Genomic DNA, 12,757 nt, shown 5'->3' on the forward strand with positions numbered 1-12,757 from the left:
ACAGCTGTGGATGTCACAGACCTGAGATCCAGGAAAAATACCACTGTACCTACAGTTAATTTCTCTCTAAGTACAGTTATTTCTCCACTTTCATATTCTGTCACCCAGTGACACACACTCCCTTACATTATCCGGTCCAGTGATGTGAGTCATGATGTGTGAAACTACGATGTCTCTTGTCAAGTCATGGTGCAGCTATAAATGCTGAGACTCTGTCCTCACACTGGGGGAGAAAAGGACAGCCCACAGAATAGCTGATGGAAGATCTGATAATTAGTGGATAGATGAACAGAGGTGGAGGGGTTTATAGTTTGCACCATTTCTAGTTCTAGCTCAGCCCTGAGGTTGAGAATCTCGACCTATGTGTGTCTGAAGTAGCAGGAGGGAAGAGGGATAGGAGGCCAAGGAAATGGGCACATTTCTGTTATCTTATTTGCAACAACAGCAAAGCGTTTATTAATCCATCACTGAGAAATTTTTTTTCTTTACACATTTTTTTTGAACTTAGGTCCGTGATAGGGGGAATGTTCAAGGAATGATGAACAGCTCAAGGAGATGTGGGCATCAGTGTTTCTGTCTCTCTATCTCCTTAGTCTGCTCTCCTTCATCCCTTTCAGCTGCTGTGCCGATGTTTTCAGTGATGCCAGAAAGGGAAGACCAAAAAAAATATGACTAGAAATAGTGTCTGAAGACTGAGCCGATGAGGAGCTGGTGACTATTTCACCAAGTCTCCGTGCAGTGAATGCTCCAGGTGGTGGTGGGTCCTTGAGTCCAAGAGAAAGAGATTATGCAAACTTGTGCTCACAGATGTAACATCTGGCTGATGCACAATTTTCAATATGTATTGATCTTTGGCTTGAAAATAATGCACAGTCTCTACCCTTTCCTTCGTAGGTGTCGAGACTATAGGGGAAGAAAATGTATAGGAACTTCAGTCACATGCATCTGCAAACAGAAAAAATGTAATAAAGGGCTAAAATCACTTGGAAATCAAGTTCCATATTTCCCCTGTTAGGATGAAATCACTGAGTACCCAATAATTCCCTTAATGGCCCCAGCCTCCCTGACTGGTGCCTAACTCATTAGACCAACTGGTGGATAGGTACATTCTCTTTCCTTCTGCCAAATCAGCCAAAGTCCAAATTTCAGAGTAAAATATCCATAGACCTATAAACGATAGACCACGAGAATTAGGAATCCTGGTTTTATAAATGGAATTCCAGAAGTTAAGTAATGGAGCATTTCTCAGAAAGACCTTCCACTGGGAGACAGAATTGCAAGAAAAAATAATCGCTAAAAGATGACAAATTGAGAAGTCAGAAGATGTGGGTTCCAATCCCAACTCTGCCACTTGCCTGCTGCGTGACTTTGGGCAAGTCACTTAGACTTCTCTGTGGCTCAGTTTCCTCGACTGAGAAATGGGGATTCTGTACCTTTTTTTCCTCTTTTCTAGACTGTGAACCCCATGTGAAAAATGGATTTTACTGGACCCAATCAACTTCTACCTACCACAGTACTTAGTATAATACTTGGCCCATTGAAAGCACTTGGCAAACACCTTATAATGAAGTGTTAATTTTTCACAAAAGAAAAAGGTTGTGACTCCCTGTCCACCCTTGCTGTGGGCCACCCTTCAGTTAATCTCTGAAAAATGAGGCATCCAAGTAGGAGAAGCTTCAAGGGACTATCAGAATAAATGTTCCAGTTTCAAAGTAATGCTATGTCACATTTAAACTGGGGATTCACTGGAGTAGGGGATGTGAGAGAGAGTATACAGATAGTTCCATTTAGAGAATGTACAGAGGAATTCAGTTTGAGTTTTGGTTAGGATTGTGCCCTGGGTGTATATTGTTTAGGACCCTGCACTGCAGAGTTGCTGGTCATTACTTTGGTCTCTCTGTTTATTTGTTGTAATGTACTCTCCCAAACACTTAGTAGAGTGCTCTGCCCACAGAAGGGCTCAATAAATATGATTGAATCCATCTCTAGACCCGGAAAGTGAATGAGACTCAGAAAATTTAAGAAAATCCCCATAGAACTGTCTAGTATTAAGGATATTGTTCCTTGGGTAGCTGAAGACACACCTGGCTATGCGGGTAAACAATAACTTTAATGCTTGTCCCATCATCACCCCATCCTAGGGCTCAGACCCCAAAGCTTCTCGTTCTCCCAGAGCCTAAGGATTTTGGCAGCTCCGTAAGGCAAGTCAAGGATACTGCCCTGGAGGACACTCCTGAGGAGAGACTTACTTTTTACTGTAGTAAGTCATTCCATCTTCCCACTGCCAAGGACTGGTAGGTCCTTTACGGGACAGTCCAACCCAACAAGAAAGTCTGAATAATCTAAAGAAATCCTGTAGAAAATCAGAAGCACAAAGGTAATAAATTCTCCACCATGGAAAGGCACAAGCTAATCTCCTTTTTTAATTGGTCCCGTCAATGACCATCTGGATCATACCCTCATCTGGACAGTCACATTCTTCCTACTTCAACCAGAGCAGTTTCCCTCCAGTTGCTATAGTTAAAACAGACCAATCCAGGAAAAGTGAATACTTAATCAATCAATGGTATTTATTGAGTGGTTACTCTCTACTAAGTGCTTAGGGGAGTTGGTAGGCATATGCCCAGCCCACGGTGAGCTTACAATACATTTGGGAAGACAGACATTGATATAAACTAATAATTTATGGCTACATACCATCTCTCCCGTGTTGTTTATGTGCAGGAGACTGGAGTTCTGGGACTTGCAGGCCTGCTGACTCTCCTTCCAAAGTTTCAGTTCAGCAGAGTAGCGGTAACAGCTCATGTTGAACTGAACCCAGTTCCCTGGGCATGGAGAGCAGGAACAGTCTAAATGAGAAATTATATCAATTTTTGAGGAGAGAAGTACATCATCCTAACACTGTTCCAGCCCAATTCACCCTTGTTCTGGGAAGAATTCAGAACCAACATCCTCTGAAATTCTGGCAGAGAAATGGGTCACGGGATAAGCAAGGGTAGGGCAATGAGTGACATTTTACTGGTCCTTATGGATCTTACCCTCTCCACCTCCACCCTAGCAAGGAGGAAGGCATGAAGAATGAGTTGAATGGTCATATAGAAAGATTAGGAATGAATCTGAGACATGGGCTGGAATGGAAAAATCCTGGATTCTGGCCTGTCACCACAACTCTGTCTTTGTCCTATGTGTCTTAACCCAGGGAAGGTCTCTAAATTTGGGCTATCCCAGGACAAATATTAGGGTCACTGAAAGGACCTACCTGTCCTGGAGCCTGTTGTTGGCAATGAAGGAGTGTTTTGAGCTTCGTGACTGGACACTACTATGGAAATTATTATTAGAATGGTTATTCTTTTTTGCTGTGGTTAAATATGGTGAACAACTAAAAATTGCTTTGAGCAACACTTTCTTAATAAAAATAAAGAGTAAGGTTGTTGAAAGACAGAACTTACCTGTACTGGAGTCTGTTGTGGGCAATAAAGAAGTGTTTTGAGCTCCTTGATTGGATGATGCTTTGGAAATGATTATTAAAATGGTTATAAACTTTGATGTTAAATATGGTTAAAAATGCTTTGAGCAACGAGGTAATAATAATGACAAAAACAATTAGAATAATTACCATTCAACTACGACTGATAATAACAATAAGAGTATTTGTTACACACTTACTATGTGCCAACCTGTTTTAGATACCAGATAATTAGGATGCCACAGAGGAACCAAAACTGGGAAAATAGAGGAAGTAAAATCATGGGACAGGGACCAAGTTCAACCCGACCATCTTTTATGTACCCCAACATGATTACCTTGCATCTATGCCAGTGCTTAGAAGGGTGCTTGGCACAGAGTAAGTGCTTAACAAATACCATAATTATGATTATTATTATTACATGGGATGATGGTGGCCAGATTGCAGAGGGCTGGTGTAGAGAGGCTGAGGGCTCTGGACACCCAGTGCGTGCGCAATTTTCAAAGCCAAAAACTGGATAAAGTATGGGCAAAGTTGTTCAGAGCCAGCATTGGGGGCTGTGGGTAGGCCCGGGCATTGCTTCCTCAGGGGAACTGGAGGCGTGTGGGAAGGCGGGGGTGGCCGGGCGGCCTCTTCTCTTGTTCTACTGCCTGCTGGTGGGCCGGGGATCCAGTGGTCCGGGTCCAGAGCCCAGCTTTCCAGAATTGCTCACCGTCCCTCCCATTCCATCCCATCCCATCCCAGAAGTGTGGTTTAGTGGAAAGAGCAAGGGCTTGGGAGCCAGAGGACATGGGTTCGAATCCCTACTCCTCCATTTGTCTGCTGTGTGACCTTGGGAAAGCCACTTCACTTCTCTGTGCTTCAGTCACCTCATCTGTAAAATGGGGATTAAGATTGTGACCCCCAATGGGGAGAACATGATTACTTTCATCTACCCTAGTGCTTAGAATAGTGCTTGGCACATAATAGGCATTTAACAAATACCATGATCATTATTATTAGCAGAGTTGGTAAACATGTTCACTGCCCACAGTGTGCTTACAGTCCGGAGGAAATGCCTGTCCCATTGCCTTTTCTGGAAGATTTCATAAAGAGGACAGTTTTCCTTCTTCAACGGTAAAGATGTGATTCTGCCACTGAGATGAGTTTTACTTCTTTCAGGCCACACAAGTAAAACTGATTTCATTGAAAAACTTCAAAGTCAGATCACTATCCAACAAATTATTTCATCTCCAAGTACTCACTCCAGAAAATCCGTAGAGCCATAATTGCCACGGTGGTCACCAGCCCAAGGCACAGGATCCCCAGAATCCCAGCGATGAGCCTCCATGGAGGGAACGGGGAATCTGACAGGGACAAGGAGATAATCAGCAGAAGGATGAGCAGAAGAAACAACAAGAATGGGATATGGATAAAATAAGTCCCAATTCCCCTAGTCAAGATTGAGAAACCTGCGCCAGAACAAGACAATAATTTTCCCCCTGTGAGGGTCACGGGGGAAGACAGCTATTCCATGAGTTTCCAAAAACAAGTCCTCTAGGCTTTCATTGACAGCACCAATCATTTTTCTACTTGAAGATACTTTATTTTGCATCATTGATTCATTCACACATTTGTGCAAAGGGGAAGATGATTCTCAAACCTACATTTCCTGCCCTGATCTCTCTCCCCTCTCAGCATTCTCACATTTCTTCCTGACCTCAAAGCATCTCTACTTGGATGTCCTGCCGACACCTCAAACTTAACATGTCAGAGACAGAAGTCCTTATCTTCCTACCCAAACCCTGTCCTTTCCCTGACTTGCCCATCACCGTAGAAAGCACCACTATCCTTCCTGTCTCACAAGCTTGCAACTTTGACATTTTCCTTGACTCCTCTCTCTCATTCAACCCACATATTCATTTCATCATTAAATCCTATGGATCCATCCTTCACAGCAACGTATAAAATCCTCCCTTTGTTCTCCATCCAGACGGCTACCATGTTAATCCAAACACTTAACCTATTACTCTATCAGCCTGCTTGCTGACATCCCTGCCTCCTGTCTCTCCCCACCCAGTCTATACTTCACTCTGCTGCCTGGATCATTTTTTTACAAAACATTCCACCTTCTACCTCACCTCATCAATCTCTTACAGCAACACAGCCCACACATCTCACTCCTCTAATGCCAATCTACTGTACTCAGTTCTCATCTATCTCACCACTGACCTCTCACCCATGACCTGCCTCTCACCTGGAGTGCCCTCCCTCTTCATATCTGACAGAAAATTACTCTCCCCATCTTCAATCCTTATTGAAGACATATCTCCTCCAGGAAGCGTTCTCTTTCAAAGCCACATTCCCACTTCTCCCACTCCCTTTGGCATCATCTTGACTTGCACCCTTTGTTTATCCCCCCTCCCAGACCACAGCACTTATGTAAATATTTTTAATTATATTAATTCATTTGTACTAATGTCTGCCTCCCGCACCATACTGTAAGCTTTTGATGGCCAGGGAATGTGCATGTTTTTTGTTGTATTGTACTCGCCCAAACAGTACAGTGTTAAGCACACAATAAATATTCAAGAAATACAACTGACTGACTGATTGGCTGAATGTCCTTGGACACGACAAGGAGAAGAGTAGAATCCTTTGGGAGAAACAGTGGGTAACCTGTCATACCTTTACTCTGTCCAATCTCACACCTGCCTTGGGGCTGAGGATGACCAGGCAGTTTTAGATCTGTGTAGGTCACTTGCAGACCACTCTCAAGACCTGTGTTCTGGGCGTCCTTATATCTTCTGTGTTGTCGATGCTGAGATGGCTTTGCATTTTTCACCTCTGTGTAGGTCGCCTGCTGCTCTGGTCCGCTGTTCAGAATGTTCTTAGATTTTCTGTGCTGCTGCTGCTGAGAAGACTTAGAATTTTTCATCTCTGCATAGGTCACCTCCTGTTCAGTGGTAGCATCTTTATTCTTGTGCATCTGAGGTCTCCCATCTGGCTGCTGGGATGAGTTGCGAACAATCAACTCTGAGTAGGTGACTTGTTTTTTTTCCATCTCTAAGGGATAGAAGAGATAGAGTTCAGGTTCTCAGAGTGAATCTGAGAGGAAAGGATGGTAGGTCAGTTGTACTCTTCCAAGGGCTTAGTACAGTAGTCAGTCGGCACTCAGGAAATTATAATGACTGATTAACTGATTAATCTGCCCCACCACTCTCTTAGTAGTAGAAACCATGTGCTCCAGTACGAGGTGTTTGGGGACAGGGAAGGATATTCACAACCTGTACCTACCCCAGCACTTAGAACAGTGGTCTGCACATAGTAGGCACTTAACAAAAGCAACATTATTATTATTATTTACAATAACAGTGTCACCCACTGACACATTGCTGGTTCTGACCGGAAATCCTTTTTTGTTGTGGTATTTGTTAAGCACTTACTATGGCCCGGATACTGGACTAAGGGCTAGGGTAGCTACAAGATAATCCAGTCGGACCCAGTTCAGGTCCCACATGGGGCTCATAGCTTTAATTCTGATTTTGCAGCTGAGGAGGCTGGAGTGGGTTATTCCTCAGAATTCCAAACTCAGGGCTGGCTGCCCTCTTATCTCCACGTGCCGAGAGAATGGGGGAGTCGATCTGGTTAGAGATGTTCTATTAGACATGTGAATGGTTAAAAAGAACTCACTTCTTATAGCAGAAGGAGCTAATTAGATGTAGATATTCTCTGTTCCATTTGAGGTTTGATTTAGAAATGCTTCACTTAACAAGATCCTGTACGAATGCATCACTAGTAAGTAGAACCCATGATTATGCACTGTGAGCTGGATAATACTTTAAGCACAGTAGGAAGAAGAGAAGTAGAAGAAACAGGCCCTTGTCCTAACGGGGTTTTCAGTAAAATGAAGGGGAGACAGAACTGCTGTACAACCAGAAGCATAAAAATAGATGAAACTGAAACATTTGAACATGAAGAAAACCTTAAGAACCTCAAAGAGAAGTTAAAGGAGTAAATTTACACATCTATGCCTAAGTTTTAAAGAATGAGTAGGTTGGTCAAAGTGGCTGAAGCCAGGTAGAGTGAATCTGGAAGGCTTCTGGGTGGATGGGTGAATTTTGGCAAGTTTTTGAAAGACAAGCAGGGATAGTTTGGTGGAGTAGACGTTGGTGTCGACAACATCTCAAATTCTTTGAATCCTGAAGTTCCTGTTGCTTTTCATAATTGTTACATCTAATATAATAATCGTAATAACAATAAGCCTGTGGTATTTAAGTGCTTACTATATTCCAGCCACCCTACTAAGCACTGGGATAGATACAAGATTATCGGGTAAGACAAAGCTCCTGCCCCACATAGGGCTCACAGTCTTACATCCCCATTTTACAGATGATGTAACTGAGGCACAGAGAAGTGAAGTGACTTTCCCAAGAATTGGCAGAACCAAGATTGGAACCCAGGCCCTTCTGATTCCCAGGCCTCAGCTCTATCCACTAGACCATGTTGCTTCTCAAAATTTGGAACCTAAAACCTTTTCAAAATGCTATTATCGCTAAAGGATTCAACTCTAGCTAAAAAGCTACTGCTGATATCATCTCTATATTTTCCACAGCATTTTGAACCCCTCCATTTTCAGCTTTCTTCTCCTTTTGTATCAGCATAATTCTAACCTTCTCTTACTCGTGATAATGCAAGATCTTAAGAAAAATGTCAAAACGCACCAAGGTCCACCATAGACAATCTACCTCTGCAATCTAGATCCTTGGAAAATGCAGAAAAGAGCTACGATGAATATGTATTTGGGATCAGAGGAAAAGGCTGAAGGAATACAGCCCATTCCATCAATGGTATTTATTGAGCATTTACTCAGAATGGATTGTGTCCAGAGTAAGTCCACAGAGTACAAGAGGAGAGTACAAAGAGTAAGTAGACATAATCCCTGCCTTCAAGGAGTTTACCATCTACTGGGGAGTGGAGAAAAACATTTAAATCAATTACAGGTATGAGGGGGTAGCAACCAATTACAAACATATACACAAGAATGCTTTTAGGAAGCAGCGAATCGGGTGACTACTTATCTCTTTATCCCCGTATTATTATCTGAGATTATCTTAACTGAACTCACATAGAATGTAAAATGAAATAGCAGGTACCTGTTTTGAGAAGGGGGGTTGTGGACCTTTTCTTTCTGATCGGTGAGTGTGTACGCTGCGATTCTCCCCTGGGGAATCTCAGAATTTTGGAATTGTCCTTTCAGCGAAAATACCTGTAGATCCTGCAGGAAAGTCTACCAAAGAGAAAGCAAAGCCAGGAGTCCCCATTTAACTGTCCTGTGAGCAGTGAACACTGAGCCACCAATGGAAATACATTCACCAGTTTAGTACTCTGGAAGACACCACCCAGGAAATGCTGACGTTAGCTGCTGGGGTGGAGTTAACTCCACCTCCTGAACACTCTCTGACCAGAAGGCTGTGATCTCTCTGGTCCTCAGTGGTATTGAAACCATTTTAGCTGAGCCTGAGATTATCTGAACACATCCTCTGTAGCCATTTCTATGGGACAGAACTCAGCGTGTGACCAAGGCCCTTTTCCCATCCAGTACTTGTCCTCTGGGCTATCTCTTCACATTTATTCCTCATCAATAGCTGCCCTTACCAAAGTTGTACTGTCTCTGAACCTCAGCTGGGGCTAGATTAGATTTTCCTGGCTGTAATGTCAAGACACTCATCAAAGCACGTTCTTCTCATTTTTCCCAAGTTAGCTGTTGATGTTGTTTCTGGCTCTCCTCCTTCATTAGAATTGAAAGAATGCATCATTCAATCTATCAGTGGTATTTATTACTGCGTGCAGAGCACTGAAATAAATGCTTGGGAGAGTATGATACAACCAAGTTGGTGGACATGATCCCCACCCAAAAGGATCTTGTAGTCTAAAGGGGAAGATAGACATTGAAGAAGTTAAATTGCTGACAGCGGAAATGGCAAGGTTTGGGGATATGCCTATAAGTGCTAGGATGGGGAGGATGGGGTGACAATCAAGGGATGAAAGGGTACAGATCTAAATGCAGAGGTGACACAGAAGGGAGAGCAAGTGGGGGGTATTAGGGAAAGAAAGTGTCATTAGCTACTTCATATAAGAAAGAACAGAAAGCCAACCAAATCATATGTCCCTGCAGTGAGAGGCTGGCAAGATCCCTAGGCCATGAAGACAAGGTCATGATGGAGACAGTCTAGCAGAGGTCCTGGATACGCTTCGACCTACTGTTGTTCCAGAGGATACTGTCTCATTCAAGTTACCTCCCTATCTTCAGCCCCCTGAGGAAACTAGTTCGCTTGTCTCCGGAGATCTTGACAAACAGGATAGGTCCTTTAGGGTGGGATGGCTTGAGTCCACATTCTTTGGTTCTTCCTACCTTGTCATAAATAATACCTCTTCTTCCTCCTCTCTTTGTGTGCTCTTCAGAGTAATAACTGTGATGTTGTTACAAGTAAGTAACAAGTAACCTTACAAGTAAGGTTGTTAAAAGCTTACTATGTGTCAAGCACAGTAATTACACTAAGGTAGATACCGCCTAATCGGGTAAGATAAAGTCCATGTCCTACTCAAAGATCACAGTCTAAAAATCGACGTTTTATAGATGAGGAAACGGAGTCACAGAGAAGTTAAATAACTTGTCCAAGGTCACAGAGCAGGCAAGTGACAGAGCTGAGACTAGAACCTAGGTTTCTTACCATCCCCGACCTGGGTCATTTCAACTAGACCATGCTGCTTCCTGGTTTAGGAGGCTGTTGTGAGGCTATTACTCACTGTTTCATCTACAGGATGAATAATTTGACTTTCTTTAGTCTTTCCAACTCAATCTTATTTCCGAACCTTTTAAGTATCTGAAGTGGTTGTCCTCTAAGCCATCCCCAGTTTCTCCTCCCTCCAGGACTTTGTGCAGAACTTCAGTAATGAAGGTTTATGCAGAGCGGAAGGATGATTTGTCTTTATTCCTACATATGCAACCCAGGATCACAGCTGTATGCTGCTGAACTGCTCTGCTACTTTGTGACCCTTCCCTAGATTGTTTTTGCTTTCCTCATATATGGTAAGCAGTTATTCTCATCTTTATTCATGTAGTTATTTCTTTTATTTTTAATTGGGTTTTTGATCTTTATTATTTTGTTTTTTGACCAGGGCTTTTTTAAGTGCTTTATATGTGTATTAATCAGGTTCGACACAGTTGCTATTCCACAAGGGGCTTAGAGCCTAGGTTGGAGGAAGGAGGATTCCCATTTCACAGATGACAAAACTGAGGCACAGAGAAGTTAAGTGACCTGCCCAAGGTCACCGAGGGGGTGAGTGGTGGAAATGGGATTAGAACTCAGGTCCTCTGATTCCCAGGTCCAGGTTGTTTCCCCTAGGCCAAGATTCTCCTATTATCTGAAATATACACAAAGTAAACACTCAGTAAATACTATAAGTACCATTGATAATGATGGAGATGGTGGTTATGATGATGATGGAAACTTTTTTTTGACTCATATCTTGTCCTGTGACAGGAAATCTTTCTCTTGGGTAATATGCTCCCTAGGGCATTAACAACTGTGACTTGGACAGTGACCATCACCCCTCCCCACACCTTTCTAGCTCATTAAGACCCAGGAATTCCTTGTGGGAAGATATAAAATTTTACCTTTGTTATCAAGACAGGGGCATTTAAAAGGCTCCATGCAAAATAGCAGTAAAAGAAAATGCATGATAGTAATATTGTAATGAAGAAAAAAAATCTAATGCCTATGGGTTTAGTTCACTCAGTTCTTGAGCCATCCACAGAGGTGCCTATAAATCCCCCACAAAATATTGACAAAGGAAAATAGTTGTGATGAGAGGAGAATAACTAATAAAAATAATGAAGAATTAGAAGTTCCAATTTTTTTAAGAACAAAATGGGAGGCAATTAATTCTTTCAATTGAGAAATATAGAGTCCTGCAAGGTAAATTTCTCAAGTGTTCTAGGAAAAGTCTGTCTCCAATACTCTCTTGGACTCAGGAGATGGTTATAGACAAGCAGCATGGCTTAGTGGAAAGAGCCCGGGCTTGGGAGTCAGATGTCTTGGGTTCGAATTCTGGCTACACCACTTGTCAGCTGTGTGACTGTGGGCAAGTCTCTTCACTTCTCTGTGCCTCAGTTCCCTCATCTGTAAAATGGGGATTAAGACTGTGAGCCTCTTGTGGGACAACCTGATGACCCTGTATCTACCCCAGCGCTTAGAACAGTGCTCTGCACAGAGTAAGCGCTTAACAAATACCAACATTATTCTTATTACATTATTCCTATATAAATTATACATGAATTCTGTTAATATAACTAAATTATGTAAAATGTTAAAAGAGTACATGGCACATATTTTTACTTCAAAAATGTATCTGTAGTTTATAAAATGGGCCTGTCTGCTTGAAATCCTATTATTTACAGTATTATTAATTAATTAATTAATAGTATTATTTATTATTTACAGCTCATTACTGGGGGTGGGGCAGGGAAAGATTTGCAACCTAAGGCAAATGGAAGTCTCCCCAAAAAAGATACAATTCAGGCTGCAGCAACAGAAAATTCGGATTTTGACATCAAAACTTTCATTGGAAAGGGAGTTATTCCATCTGAAGTCCAGGTGGTTTTCCAGTCCCATTTTAAGGAGGAGTTGCTGAGTGGGCTTGTGGATTGGCCAGTTGAATATCCTATCTAGATCTGGTGTTGTTATTACCACTCTTCCTCAATGTAGAAACTTCTGTTCTGCTTCCTTCTTACATAATTGCAATTTATTGTAAATCTAGAAAATCATTTAGATGCAAATCTTAATGTCAATAAACACACATATCTTGTACAGCAAAGGTGAGGCGGAGTCAATATGCTTTTATTCTCGGTGCTTAAGATTTATCAGAATTTGAGTCCAATGGATGCTTTCCCTGCTTTAGTTAAGCAAAGCCTATTTGGAGGGTAAATGAAGAATAAAGACTAGCATCAGACTGGCACGATTTGACAGGCCTAGTGAAAGTCCAGTATTCATTCCTTCATTCAGTAGTATTAACTGAGCACTTATTGTGTGCAGAGCACTGTATTAATTATTCATTATTATATGGCATTTGTTAAGTGTTCTCTGTGCCTGGCACAGAGAAGTAGTGTGGCTTAGTGGAAAGAGCACGGGCTTGGGAGTCAGAGGTCATGGGTTCTAATCCCGGATCCCTCGCGTGTCAGCTGTGTGACCTTGAGCAAGTCACTTAATTTCTCTGTGCCTCAGTTACCTCTTTTGTAAAATGGGGATG

General features: G+C 42.3%; 1 protein-coding gene across 2 annotated transcripts; it reads right to left on the bottom strand.

Moving 5' to 3' along the window:
* Positions 1-1,998: 1,998 nt before the first annotated feature.
* LOC114817789 (killer cell lectin-like receptor subfamily I member 1) lies at positions 1,999-8,759 on the bottom strand. 2 transcript variants are annotated; one of them, XM_039914513.1, is made up of 6 exons: positions 8,602-8,759; positions 6,134-6,511; positions 4,711-4,812; positions 3,450-3,509; positions 2,698-3,319; positions 1,999-2,353 (listed from the first exon to the last, which is right to left on the bottom strand). In XM_039914513.1, the coding sequence occupies exons 2-5, from the start codon at positions 6,507-6,509 to the stop codon at positions 3,243-3,245; spliced, it is 615 nt and encodes a 204-aa protein (XP_039770447.1). In that variant the 5' UTR covers positions 6,510-6,511; positions 8,602-8,759; the 3' UTR covers positions 1,999-2,353; positions 2,698-3,242. The 2 variants fall into 2 exon arrangements, with proteins under 2 accessions (XP_039770447.1, XP_039770446.1); XM_039914512.1 differs by having other exon boundaries at positions 2,698-3,509.
* Positions 8,760-12,757: the final 3,998 nt, after the last annotated feature.

This window comes from Ornithorhynchus anatinus, chromosome 17 (genome assembly GCF_004115215.2).
Source record: "Ornithorhynchus anatinus isolate Pmale09 chromosome 17, mOrnAna1.pri.v4, whole genome shotgun sequence".
NCBI classification, from domain to species: Eukaryota; Metazoa; Chordata; class Mammalia; order Monotremata; family Ornithorhynchidae; genus Ornithorhynchus; species Ornithorhynchus anatinus.